Below are 12,214 nucleotides of genomic sequence, written 5' to 3' on the forward strand. Positions count from 1 at the left end.
ATATTGCATCAGGAGGATGAAATTGGCCAGAATGCCTTAAACCGGACAGCATGGATCGACTGCCCGATCAAACCTGCGAGGAATGATGGGCATGGCATGGCGAAAGAGGGGGGGGGGGTTTCCTTTCATGTCTGACAGAAGTCAGAAGAGTCTGAAACGCCCGGGGTGGAGCCCGTAACCGCCTCGCGAGTCACGGTATGCAACACAGCCGCAGGCCTTTGCACGAGGCTGAGGTAATATTGGCAAATGATAGGGTTCATGCCTGACCTTTGTACGGGAGTACGGAGTACTTTGATGGTAAATTGACTGAAAAAGGACTTTTTGAAGGATGAATAATCGACAGGGTTCGGGTTGTCATGGAGAGATCATGATGATGATAGCTACGATCCATGGTCTGCCAATCGCAGACTGGCATCCAGCAGGTGAGGCTTGTACACTTCCGGAAACAGGGCCATGGTCGATTAATGGTAGCGCCGTACTTCCGACAGCCTGGGAGACCCCGAGGATGGTATCATGGTTCACCCATTCACTAGGGGGTTTTTGGACTGACACTTGTTCAATGGAGGTTTAGCTGGGTTTAGCAGTGGCAGGCAGCCACTGAAAGAAAAACAGAAAAGGAAAGGACACCAGGGTACCCCATGCTCCGCCAAGGTGAAAAGGTCCACATATTATTCTCATTTTTCACCTTTTTTTTTTTCTATGCTCTCGCAAAATTCCAATAGACCCATCTTTCTCATGCGCTCGACTGACTTAGCAATGACTAAGGCACAAAAAAGACGGTGGGAGCGGAACGGTGGAGGTGGTGGAGGTGACCATCGAGGGCGAACCGATACGCCGATTACCGGCCATTCGGGCTCTCATTTGTCGAACCACAAGTACAGCAAGGCCACGAGTGTTCCTGAGGGAAGAGGAGAATGGCAGATCGAAACCAGTACCCAACAGTCCAGGCGATCGCCCCGGACGACTCCATCCACCAGGATCAGTCATGACGACACGACCCTCGGCTTTGGGAGCGAAGCACCAACGAGAGGAGAAAAACCGACGATGAGCGGACGAGGGGTGGTTGACGCAGCCAGACCAAGCCTCGTTGGCATGCATGTGAGGTAGAGGCAGATGTAAAGTAAAAGTACAGTTTAGGTTGGTTTATCAATTAGTAGTAGTTAATTACTACTTACTGAGGTCACTTACTGTGTCAGCCAGTAGTCAAGTCGGTCTTGAGCAGCTGCAGCTGCAGCACTCAACAGTGAAAGAAAGAATCACCAGAACCCTAGCACTACATACGTAAGAAGTGGCATGTAATCTATGCAGGATAACTACTGGCATTGCTTGGAAAGTGACCGACAGGACAGTTGAAAGTCAAAATCAATAATAAAGGACAATGAATTAAGATCACATCATTATTGTCGACCGATCTCTAATCGATCGACTCTACTGGTTTCCGAAGAACCATAATGCGACCGGGGAGGGCAGGAGACTGACTCCAAGGCAGGAAGAAGAGAAATGGTCAGTCAACGCACCACTGGATGGTGTCTGTAACCGTCTGGTAACTTCCAGCATGCCCTGGTACCTCCAGACGACCCGGAACTGAAATTACGGCCAACCTGTGAGACAAGCCCGACCAGAGCTGAACAGAACAGGACAGAACAGGACAGGACAGGACAGACAACTTTCCCTCCCCTCAACAGGTTCAAGTCATAAGAATCGGCCACCTCTCATGTCATGGCATGTCGTCGTTCTACAACAACCTGAGACTAAGATATTAACATCGTCATTCCATCCCAAAAGCAATCCGGCCTACATACATGAAGGACTGATCCTCGCCTGCCCTCCATCTCTCACAGTTGACATCCTCCAGATTCAACTCTGAAACTGGCATCCACATTCCGTGCTGCAGCAGCAACAGCAGCAGCTTTCTCCCAAGAACTATCGGCTGCCTTATCCCTCAATCGGTATTGATTGCTAGCCTCATTCTTATTATTAGTCTCTTGAAGCTCGACCGTCCCCCTGTCTTGGGTCGATTTTTATTTTTAAAGAGAGACAAGAAAAAAAAATTATAAAATAGTAATTTTTTTTTCTTCGTTTATTTATTTTTCATTATTTTGCCCTCCCCCCAACGCCGCCTCCTCCTTTCCCCTGTGCCTCGTCAGAAAATAATATAAAGGACTATTATTTTACCCAACTAGCTCAGGCTGGTGCAAAACAGGCGCGGAAAAAAGTGGATCGATCTGACCCTGAGCACTTCGCTTGGCGCTGGGCTCTGGTAGTATAGATACCTTCCAGTCACTACGTCCCAGCCCAGCTCGATTCTTCGGTCACTCCTTTTTAACTCTTCTGCCTATTATTTCACTGTCGTCTGGAACTTATCCTTTCTCCTTCTTGTTGTTCCTTTCACACGTGGTCAATCTCTGCTGCCTATCAACCTACTAAGCTACCCGGGCACCGCCAGAACCATACAACGCTATCGCCGTTGTATTTCCGTGTTTTCCAAGACAATCTAATCGACTCCGCCACCCAGTTGAACGTGCCTAAATAACCATTCACCCTTCCCCTCCCCATTCTTCAACTCCATTTTCGACCTTTTATGGTCCTTCAGTCTGCACAACTCCGACTATCGATATTGCGCCCAACTTTACTGGCCACTACAAAGCTCATCTTTTTTTCTTTCGGACCCCCACCCCGGAGCGGAAAGGAGAAGATGAGCTCTTCCTCGGTGCAAGTTCAACCGCAACCTTCCGGCGCCACAAAGGGGGTAACATCCCCGACAGGCTCAACGCCCGGCTCCATGAATTTCGACATTGTGCGCTGCTCCCGCTGTCAACGATCTATGAGTCTCGAAAACGAATCCTCTCCCGGTGTGGTTCGTTTCGGCATGAATTCCTACTACTGCAGTCGCTGCGCATCCATGGTCGGCTTCATCCGCTGAAGCCCGCAAATCGGACCAGTCAACCAACCCACGTTTCTTTGCGAACTCAAGGGAATCAGAGAAGGAACAATATCACTACCACCACCACCACCACCGACAAAGCGACACAAATTTTTCGTACGCCCAACTCCTATTCCAGCTCGATGGTGGGATTCCGCAACGGGCGAAGAGGAGCGAAAAAAAAACACAAAGCCGACTTTTGACGTGACAAGATGCTGGTTCTACACCTTTTCTTCGCCTCGCCGTTTACTCAACCCAACAATGCATTACTCGGGACCAATGTTACTGTGCTGGCACAGGTTGTTGATTCTTTGTTGTGTCTGATTGAGTGAGGGTTTGCGCATGTTGATTCTGTACTCCTGCGTCACCCGCTTCCCCCCATATGGATACTAGCTATTGAATCTGGTCGTGTTCCTCGGTGCCATGCCGATTATTTCGCAAATTGGCGCGATACATGTGCTGTCGCAAACCAAGCATACAAATCGCGACTGCAAGTTATCGAACCTCCTCCCTCCCACCCCGCGACGCGCCCCCTACATTACATGAATATTAAATTCAGCATGTGGAATTGGAATTTGTATTGGCGCGGGGCCGCGTGGCGGTGTCACCGACAAGGCAGGGGGGGGAAGAGGGGAGGGGCGAGGGGCGAGCGAGGGCTGATTGATGATGATCATCTCGTTGAGCAGAGTCCCACTCTCCATGCGAACAGCGCTCCGCTCAATGATGATCATCCAGTTCCTTCCATCCCCGCCACTCGCACCATACCGCACCGAGAAATCTTCTCTGTTGTTGAAATGGATATATTATTATTGTTATTTTGAAAGAATTGCTTGCTACCTTAGCCTAGCCTACTATGATACCCTGTACTTTGTTTTCATTTGTTATTTGGAAAGGGGGTGGATTATTTGATTATGATTCTATTGTGTGAAAGACGACGCAAAAATGATCTACATTCACCATGCCTTTTGTTTCTCCCACTCTACAATACCATACCCAGTTAACTATATTAGCGAAATCTACTCCCATCTACTCCATACCTACCTAATGCAGTAGTATCTACAATACAAGCAAAGAAGCAGGCCATCAAATAAGCCCTGCAGATTTACACACATGCCACAACTCAAATTTACTCGAATCTCCCTACTATTATCTGCGTTTCAAATCTCCAATTTCAAATCAAAACCTACTACATACTTACTATAGACAGTAAGTAAGTAAATAAAACCTTCCCCATCCGAAACCACACCGGCATGCAAGAATGACAGATATAACTAACCTGAAGCATCAATGATGCAATCAATTGATCGATTGATTCGAAATGATCTCCAGATTTCAATTTCAATTTCATTCATTTAACCCCGCCGCCTCCTTTCTTCTTGTGACAAACATACATACATACATACATACATGCGCCGTGCCAATCGTAATGTAAATCCCGAGCCTAAACCACTAAAAACCCCCGGGAGAAAAGAGAGAAAAGAAAGATAGGGAAAGAGACGGGAAGGTGGTCACTACTAACCTAGGGATCATCGGCTGGGATTATAGGAGCTAGGTACTCCGTGCTCCGTAGATACTAGATAGATACTTAGTAGATACGATTTATTACTTACTGAAACTAACTAACTAACTAAGTGGGAGTAGTCTTAGTTTGCTGTGCTGTGCTGTGCTGTGCTGGTGCTCAAGCCACGCGCCTTATGTCTTATGTCCGAGGCTGAGGTTAGATAGTTAGTCGGATTAGTAGGATGGGCTTGGGAGGCGGGATAAATCCGTTGTTACTAGCTAGGAATGTGGTGGTTCTTTTGTTATTGTTTCCGTACTAACTATCTACCTACTGACTATCTATTATTATGGTCTGGTTTAATGGGTGATTCTAATACTATTACTTTCTCTTTGGTTATGGTGGGAGGACAACATAGTCATGTTCACTTTCTCTCTCTCTAACCTTTTTTTTTTTTCCTTCTTCTACTCTTTTGCTGCTATTACTGCTATTACTGCTATTACTGGTAATCTGGTCCTAAACGCTGGGCAAAAACAACTAAGAGACTAAAAACGCACCGGTTCCCAGGCTAGCTCTGACTAGCGTTAAGCGGAGTCCAAAATGTGAGTACTGAGCGTACTCCGTGTTGGGTTAGTCGCTTGTAGATACTGAGTCCCTACTAACTGCAATTGTAAGTAGGCTGGGTGGTTTAGTGGTTGGAATGGTCACTACCCCGTAGTTCGTGTAATGCCTAAAACCCCGTGATTCCTAGGATTTTTCTCCGTATTTTGGCGCCAAGGAGGGGGGGAGTCTCACTTTCCTCCATTCCTATTCTATTTCTTTTTTTTTTTCCCTCCCCCCCGACTTTAGAGCGTGACAACACCAAGCAAACAACGACGGTAAAGTCCGTATACATGGGGGGCGCGGCGCGTTCACGGACCTTTTACCCCTCCATCTTGTCCTTTTCCTTTCTTTTTTGCCCACCCCTCCTCCTCCTCCTCCTCCCCCTTACAGCGATGGGGACATTAGCCTGGTTGCCTGTAACACGGACACGTAAGTGTGAGCGAATACTAAGTACTTTGGCGTCGCCCCGCATTAAGAGAGGCCGTGATCGGATCGATGGCAGGTGTCTTATCACGCTTGTAGTGTATCAGAAGTTCAGAGCCCGATTCGAACCCCGAGCGAGCCGGGGACGGCAAGTCAGCTGTCTGGGACTCGGAGATCACTCACATTAGACTGGCTTTTGCTTTTTCTGCAGACTACCATCGCAAAGAGGGAAATTCACACTGGATTACCTAAGGTAGATGTGACGGGCGGCCCTTCAAGCCACACCCGAAAGATTGCCTGACCAACCCCTTTTGTGGTGTCGGCAATGGTTGGTGTCGCTGATCAGTGGGTCGTGGCTCATTTCGCCGTGGGTTTGGCCTCGTTTCATCGTCTCGACTGCTTTGCTCGGGGTCCACTGTGCTATGGTGCTATCGGGGTTAGCACTGGGTGATGGGGAGAGGCGCTCGAAGGGCAGAAGGGGGGCGTTGGGGGGGGGGGGGAGAAGGGGATGGGTGGCACTCCGTAGAAGCCTCAAGCCTCACATTTTAGAAATGGCTTAGTGTAATTCGGTGGCTGTGCGCTGGAGACTGAAGACTCAGGTAATCAACTTGGATGGTGTTACCAAGTGGGAGAGCATCATGTGCACGCATATGTGCGTGGTACTGTATAAGCCCTCCAAGTATTGCAGAACGGTCTGTCCGGTGTCATGGTCGGCAGACGATTTCTCCCATGGTCACCGTGTCACCGGAAATGTCAGATAATCCCCGACTGAGCCTCGAGATTGACAGGATTGGGATTACCAATTGCGATCAGTGCATGTGACAGGTAGAGCTCGTTCTTCAGAGCTCTCTTCCATGGTAACTAGTAACTAAGTTGTCTGAGTCTAGTGACTTGTTGTGTCCTGAGGAATCGAGGGCGATCGACGGATCTCCCAATTCGGCCTGTCTCAGTCGGGAAGGTAATTAGTTAAGTCAATGATGACTTCGAGATTCAGTATCATATCAAAGTAACGTTACGATCCAAAGAAAGGAAGCAATCTGGGTTTTCGCTCCACAGCAGACCACTGATTACGCCCCGTAGCTACGATCACAAGAGATTCATCTTCCCATCATCGAGGTTCCACGCAGACATCGAATAGGTCGTAGTGTTCAATAGTCCGTGGACTACTGTGCTGCTCATGTATGTAATCGGTAGCCGCGACCAGGCACGGAGGGACAGGACATTTTCAACCCCCTCGTACGGCAGTGACACGATCAAAGCTTAGTCGTCCACGCGACCGCGACAAGTACTAATCCACCGGCACCAGGAACATTCAGCGTAGTATTCCCTGATCGGGAATATGAAGATTCAAAGATGGTTCCATCCCAAGTGGAGAGATCTTGAGCCAGCCACGACGGATATCTAGTTAGCAGCTTCTAGCTTCAAAATCTAAGGTCCCCGGAACCCCGACGGGTCGTGAAAACCTCGATCCCTTCTAGATTGTTCGCCTGGTTGGGTATGGAGTCTTCCAACGAATGACTGCTAGTGGGAGATCCTACCAGAGCCGCGGGCCCGTGGGCGGAGGGACTCGAGCGAGAGAGCGTGCCTATTGCCTAATCACCAACTAAAGTCTACTATGTTGTATGGTCGATCGTCCGGACTATCGATTCTTAGCGGAGTTTCTGGGGAAGGTTGGATAGATAGTCTGCGATCTGCCGCCGTGATCGTGACTCCCCCCGGGCTTAATTGAATAGACAAACAGGATCACTCACTCACACTTACAGAAGACATCTAAAAGCGACTGAAACAGACAGCCATCCCTACTAGATTCGGAAGAGTCAAGGCCCCGGCGCGGACAGATTAGACTCGGATGGCAACGGCTTATCTCGGCAGTTTAATTCCAGGGCCTAACTTTTTGAAATGGCCATTCCTGATAACTTTCCAATTTAATTCTTTCTATTTTCCCAGCTGTAGATTCCCGTAAAGGGATACGATGCCATCCTCTTCCACTTTCAGCCTTCCCCATCCCAATTGTTCCTGGTCGCAGCGGTTACCGGAGCCTGACGCCTGCTGCCCGGGCGTTGGTTGGTGTCTCCCGTCCAACGCTTCCCAGTGACTACACTTTTGTGTGACAATTCTTTTGGATGTATCGCTCAGCGCCGGCGGTGACCTGAGTGGCAAGGTTTCGATGCATGGAGTGGACAGGTACTCCCGGGCGGACCGACCTACCTAGGCGATGACTGTTGCTGAAATGGATACCTCATATGCAGGTTGCTTCAGGGATCTTCCCGGCCGAATCTGGCTGGTCCAAGAACCGAATCAAGGGGCAAGATTGGATCCGACTGGGAGACGCAACTGCTCAATAGGCTGCTTGTGAAGCTCGATTGCTCGGGTATTCTGGCTTGTCTGCTTCATTTATTTATTTTTTTTCTTGCATTACACTTCGGTCTCTGCTGCGATGCATTCTTGGATGACTGACTGACTATCTGTGGGGACATGAGCTGAGACGAGACAATTAATTCGACTCACTAGTGCAGCAATGAGAGAATGAGAGGCCTGATGAGAGAGGGGTTAGAGGTCGGGTCCGGGTGAAGATGCTGCAGGCTCTCACGATCAGACATGAGACAAGTCCGACTGTGTAACTCCACATTCCCCAATTCAGGGCTGAGGTTATTCTATTTTTGCTTGCAGTGCTGCTTACTTAGTATGATGAAGGTGACCCAAGGGGTGAGAAGGAAACCGAACAAAAAAAGAAACACCGTTTCTGTATCTCATCAGCTGTCTGGTCTAATTTTCGGATCTCTTCTTATTTTGGTTGGCTGCCCTTCTCTGAAGGAGAAAATCTTCCTGCCCACCGCAGGGCTGACCGGTGACGAAGATGCTGATATTAACTAACGGAAAAAGCACAAAGCCATTTGCATTTCAGGGCGATGCAGGGCGGATAGTCCGCCATCAAGTCTTTTCATTGTATCAGCAATTCTTGGTATATCTCTAATTGACTAATTGTTTTTTTTTTTTTTTTGGATCTAATTTATTCTACTTCTTTGATGATAGGACAGGACAGAGACCTTGTTGTTGTTGTGGCTGCCCTGAGATCTGGCGGTGTAACCCTGTCTGCCAAGCGTGACGTACTCGAGTGTATTGGAAATGAAGGCGCTGATGAAGAGGAAATAGATGTGATGAGTGATGAGTTATTTGTCCATGGAGGTTATCGTCGTTGGTGATGAGAGTGCCACTGAATGGAAGGCTGGATCCTTGATGTTGGGTTGGATGGTTGTTGTTGGCGATTTATTCCATTTCTCCTCGCCATTTGCCTTGGTACTTTCCGATCTTTACCAATCACTGCAGTACCTTAATTCAAGTTCTAGTATATACTTCCTCTCTCTCACTCCTACTCTAGTCCCTGACAGTACATTTTCTTGGTGCTATTTGAGGAGTACCAGCTGCTAGTTAGTTCAATCTCACGCAGCACTATATGAAGCATTCATCAAGTCGTACAGATAGAAATCACTCAATCAATTCATCTTCACCCATTCGCCCTGATTGACAGACTGGCTGACTGAATGACTGGTTTTTAGTTCATGCCCAGCAAGTCAGTCAGCCATACCAACTAAACTACTAGTATATTTACTTTTTCCTCTTCATTTCTTTTCCCCCTTCTCCTCATTCACCCATTCATCATTCAACTTCTTTTTTCTCATCTTGTTTTGATTTTTTTTTTTTTTCCCTCTTTCCTTTCTCCATCACTTCTCCGGCCACTCAAGCTCAATAGTGAGTCTCCATCTTTTCTTATCCATCACTGTTGATCATGCATGACATATCATCATCAGCCTGCTTGGGCCCCGTCCTCCCTCGATCCCTCGACTGCGATCACTACCACACCTCCTCCCATCTGCCTTTGCCAGCGCTCCCAAATTGATCCATCCCAGTCTGCTCCAGGCATCAGGCCCAGAATTCCCTCGCAAGCTCTCCAGGATCAACTGCGCCCCCTTTTGATTCGTCAGCGGATGCATCGGTGGCTTTTGTCTATTTTCCTTCTGCTTCCTGGCCTCGTTCCACTAATCTTATCCTCACGAGTCCAACTATCCTCTCTGTTTCCACTCCCTCGGACATTCTTACTGCCTTTGCTATTCTTATTTTGGCCCTCCTTACTGTACCTGCCGTGGTTGCTGCTGCTGCTGCTGCTCCTTCAGCACCGGTCTCAACACTTTTCGCCATCGGTGGACCTCTTTCGATGTAGAAGGTCGATCAACTCTCGGGCGCTTGTCTTCCTGTCTTGACATAAAACCCACGAAGCACTGGTCCTCGATCTTTTATCTTTCTGTGGATCGCTTTCATTTCTTCAATCAGTACCTGAGTGTCTGATTAGTGACCGGGGTCTTGAAGGACGAACCAGTAAGCATAATCCCCTTGGGCATCATTGGTCATAACCGGGTGTGAGAGCGTCAGACCAAACCCCGATACTTATAATCTAGTCTCTAGGTCACTACCCCCCTGCTAACCAAGTCCATCCTGCGCATTGAAGCTTGAAGACGTCGGAACTAGTCCATTCGTTAGAAGATCGCAGGCTTTAAACTCACGGGGCCCACATACTCTTCATCCATTCTCCGAGCACCTCAGGGGATCTGACATATCGAACCCTACTATACCACACTATCATGCCTTTCCCTCCACGCGAGAAGGGGCGGATGGCAAGATCTGGGAGATCAGAAGAGGAATTCGTCTTATTTCTTCAGGGGGTATGTCTCGCACACAGTACATCTTATACAAGCGATCTTGTCTAGTTAACCATGGAAGCAGATACCGGCGCACTGTCGTTGGCAAGAACTCAAAGACTTAGTCCGTCAGACAGCCTTGCACATCCGTCAAGCAGTGGTATATGATGATCAACATGGATTTCCAACCGGTCTTGGCCAGATCATCGTGAAGAACGAAGACGAAGCATGGCGGACCTACCGTGCGTGATAAGACTCAGATGGGTAGAAACTAGCTGACAGGGTGCTTTAGACAGGCTTTCTACCAACGGCTGGGAAGGCCAGAGCCTGGTTGTCACATTAGCACGAACCAGTTCACCTACACGACCAATTGCTGGACCTACGAAGAGTCCAACCTGCGTGGTCCCACCTAACTACGTACCAGGCTACTCAACTCCGCCGCGATCAACACAGAACATGGCAGTGCCTCCGTCTCCCATTTCCCCCGAGTACGTACAGGAATTGAATCCCTTTTCCCTCAGGCGACAACTGACAACGCATTAGACCCATCTTGTCTGCCAGTCCAAGCTGCCCGACATACCCAGCCACTGATTACGGCCCCATGGTCAATCCCCTGGCAATGCCTCAACATCCTTTCATGCCTTTCCCTACAGATCCAGTCACACAACAGCCCATATCAGGCATTCCACCATCGCCTGCTCCTCTCCGCCACTCATTCGGTGACTCTTTTACTATTCCCATTCTCCCCGCATATCCCTTTTCGACTTTGCCACCATTCCCTGACGCCCCAGCACATGGCGGCTTTAGTCTACCCGGACGCCGGGCCCACATGTCCGGCAAAGCTTCCTACGGTTACAACCCGGCTTTCGCGCCGCAGATCTACCATTCCGGGGGCCCAGGTCCCCGTTCCTCCCCACGGCGAACTATATTCGTGCAGAACCTCAGTCCCACCACAACGGACAAGCTCCTTCGTGCCTTCATCGAAGAAAGCGGCGCCACAGTGGAGCAATCCGAGGTGTCCACTGACCCCGACACCGGCCGCTGTAAAGGCTTCGCGCGGGTGACCCTACGCACAGCGGATGAAGCCAAGCGTGTTGTAGCGCAATACAACGGCATCAACTTCATGGACGCGAAAATCCGCGTCAAGATCGACCGGAGTCTCCATCTCGCATATAGTCTGACCCGCGAGAAACACGCCGGTCCTGTCTTTGCTTCGGCACCATCCGCTAACATGAACGGTCCGGTCGCAAAGAAGGAAGGACCATTTGGTCCTGGTAATAGCCCGAGGTCATCCTCGCTGTCTTCGTCGACGTCGACATCGTCAAAATCGGGCGACCACTGCGGACCTCTTGTTGTTAACGGGTCCAACATTGGGAACAAGGCGGTGGCTACTTAGCCGCAAACTTTCCCATATCTACTGGCTTATAGTAATCATCTATATGCAGATCTTATTTGATTGTCATCGTTATTTACTTTCAGAGGGTAAAGGCGGGAATAGAACGGGATCATGGGGTTGGGTTCGCTATGTTTGATGTGCTCTGGTATTGGATGTGATCATTGTTATATGTGCATGATCTTTTACTCTTCTGTCTCTATTTCTGTGCGAGGTTTTCAATGAGTGAGTGAGAAATACGGCGTCCAGGGGAGTTGAAAGGGGGTTTACAACACATAACACATACATTACATAGATAGGATGATTGATTGGTTAGAAGTCTACCATAAGTCGAACTTATTCTTCCTTTTCTTCTGTTCAAATGCAAGAGAGAGAAACAATCAATATCTGGCAAATGCCATGATGCATTCAATCAATTTCATCATTCACTCATGAGTCATCCATCTCATCGCATCTATCTGACTACCCCGACCAGTAAGTAGTCAGTCAGCCCTTGATAAATAACATGGTCAATCAAAAAAGACAATCCACATCTCCAGTCTAAAATACATCCCCGTCCCCATTCAATTCATCAATCAATCACTCACTCACTCTCCTATATGCTTCCTCTCTCTCTCTCTTTCTTTTTCCTTTTTTCGTTTTCGCTTTTTCCATCTTTTTCTCATATCTCGGTTCCATCA

General features: G+C 48.6%; 5 protein-coding genes across 5 annotated transcripts; 4 read left to right on the forward strand and 1 right to left on the reverse strand.

Annotated features, from left to right (window-relative positions):
- The first annotated feature begins 673 nt into the window (after positions 1–673).
- On the forward strand, positions 674–1,293 carry ASPBRDRAFT_40200 (uncharacterized protein). Its single transcript, XM_067624299.1, has one exon. It carries the CDS (start codon positions 757–759, stop codon positions 1,105–1,107), a length of 351 nt encoding a protein of 116 aa, XP_067482208.1. The 5' UTR covers positions 674–756; the 3' UTR covers positions 1,108–1,293.
- Positions 1,294–2,695: 1,402 nt separating this feature from the next.
- Positions 2,696–2,923, forward strand: ASPBRDRAFT_52939 (uncharacterized protein; the record flags this gene model as incomplete). Its single annotated transcript, XM_067626977.1, has 1 exon — positions 2,696–2,923. One exon carries the CDS (start codon positions 2,696–2,698, stop codon positions 2,921–2,923), a length of 228 nt encoding a protein of 75 aa, XP_067482209.1.
- A 176-nt stretch (positions 2,924–3,099) lies between these two features.
- On the reverse strand, positions 3,100–4,038 carry ASPBRDRAFT_40202 (uncharacterized protein; the record flags this gene model as incomplete). The annotated part of the gene is made up of 1 exon (XM_067624300.1): positions 3,100–4,038. A coding segment is annotated over exon 1 (193 nt), but the record flags the coding sequence as incomplete, so codon positions are not given.
- Positions 4,039–5,191: 1,153 nt separating this feature from the next.
- On the forward strand, positions 5,192–7,043 carry ASPBRDRAFT_73202 (uncharacterized protein; the record flags this gene model as incomplete). Its single annotated transcript, XM_067629204.1, has 8 exons — positions 5,192–5,542; positions 5,740–5,872; positions 5,997–6,022; positions 6,128–6,259; positions 6,335–6,405; positions 6,593–6,626; positions 6,707–6,732; positions 6,973–7,043. The coding sequence occupies exons 1-8, from the start codon at positions 5,520–5,522 to the stop codon at positions 7,041–7,043; spliced, it is 516 nt and encodes a 171-aa protein (XP_067482211.1). The 5' UTR covers positions 5,192–5,519.
- Positions 7,044–10,084: 3,041 nt separating this feature from the next.
- On the forward strand, positions 10,085–11,537 carry ASPBRDRAFT_193648 (uncharacterized protein; the record flags this gene model as incomplete). Its single annotated transcript, XM_067620654.1, has 4 exons — positions 10,085–10,165; positions 10,227–10,383; positions 10,434–10,629; positions 10,685–11,537. 4 exons carry the CDS (start codon positions 10,085–10,087, stop codon positions 11,535–11,537), a joined length of 1,287 nt encoding a protein of 428 aa, XP_067482212.1.
- Positions 11,538–12,214: the final 677 nt, after the last annotated feature.

The sequence above is a fragment of the Aspergillus brasiliensis genome (assembly GCF_001889945.1).
Source record: "Aspergillus brasiliensis CBS 101740 unplaced genomic scaffold ASPBRscaffold_3, whole genome shotgun sequence".
Taxonomy (NCBI): Eukaryota; Fungi; Ascomycota; class Eurotiomycetes; order Eurotiales; family Aspergillaceae; genus Aspergillus; species Aspergillus brasiliensis.

Bases quoted from the DNA above. Each gene is read 5' to 3' on its own strand.
- ASPBRDRAFT_40200 (XM_067624299.1), top strand. From the start codon at position 757: ATGACTAAGGCACAAAAAAGACGGTGGGAGCGGAACGGTGGAGGTGGT.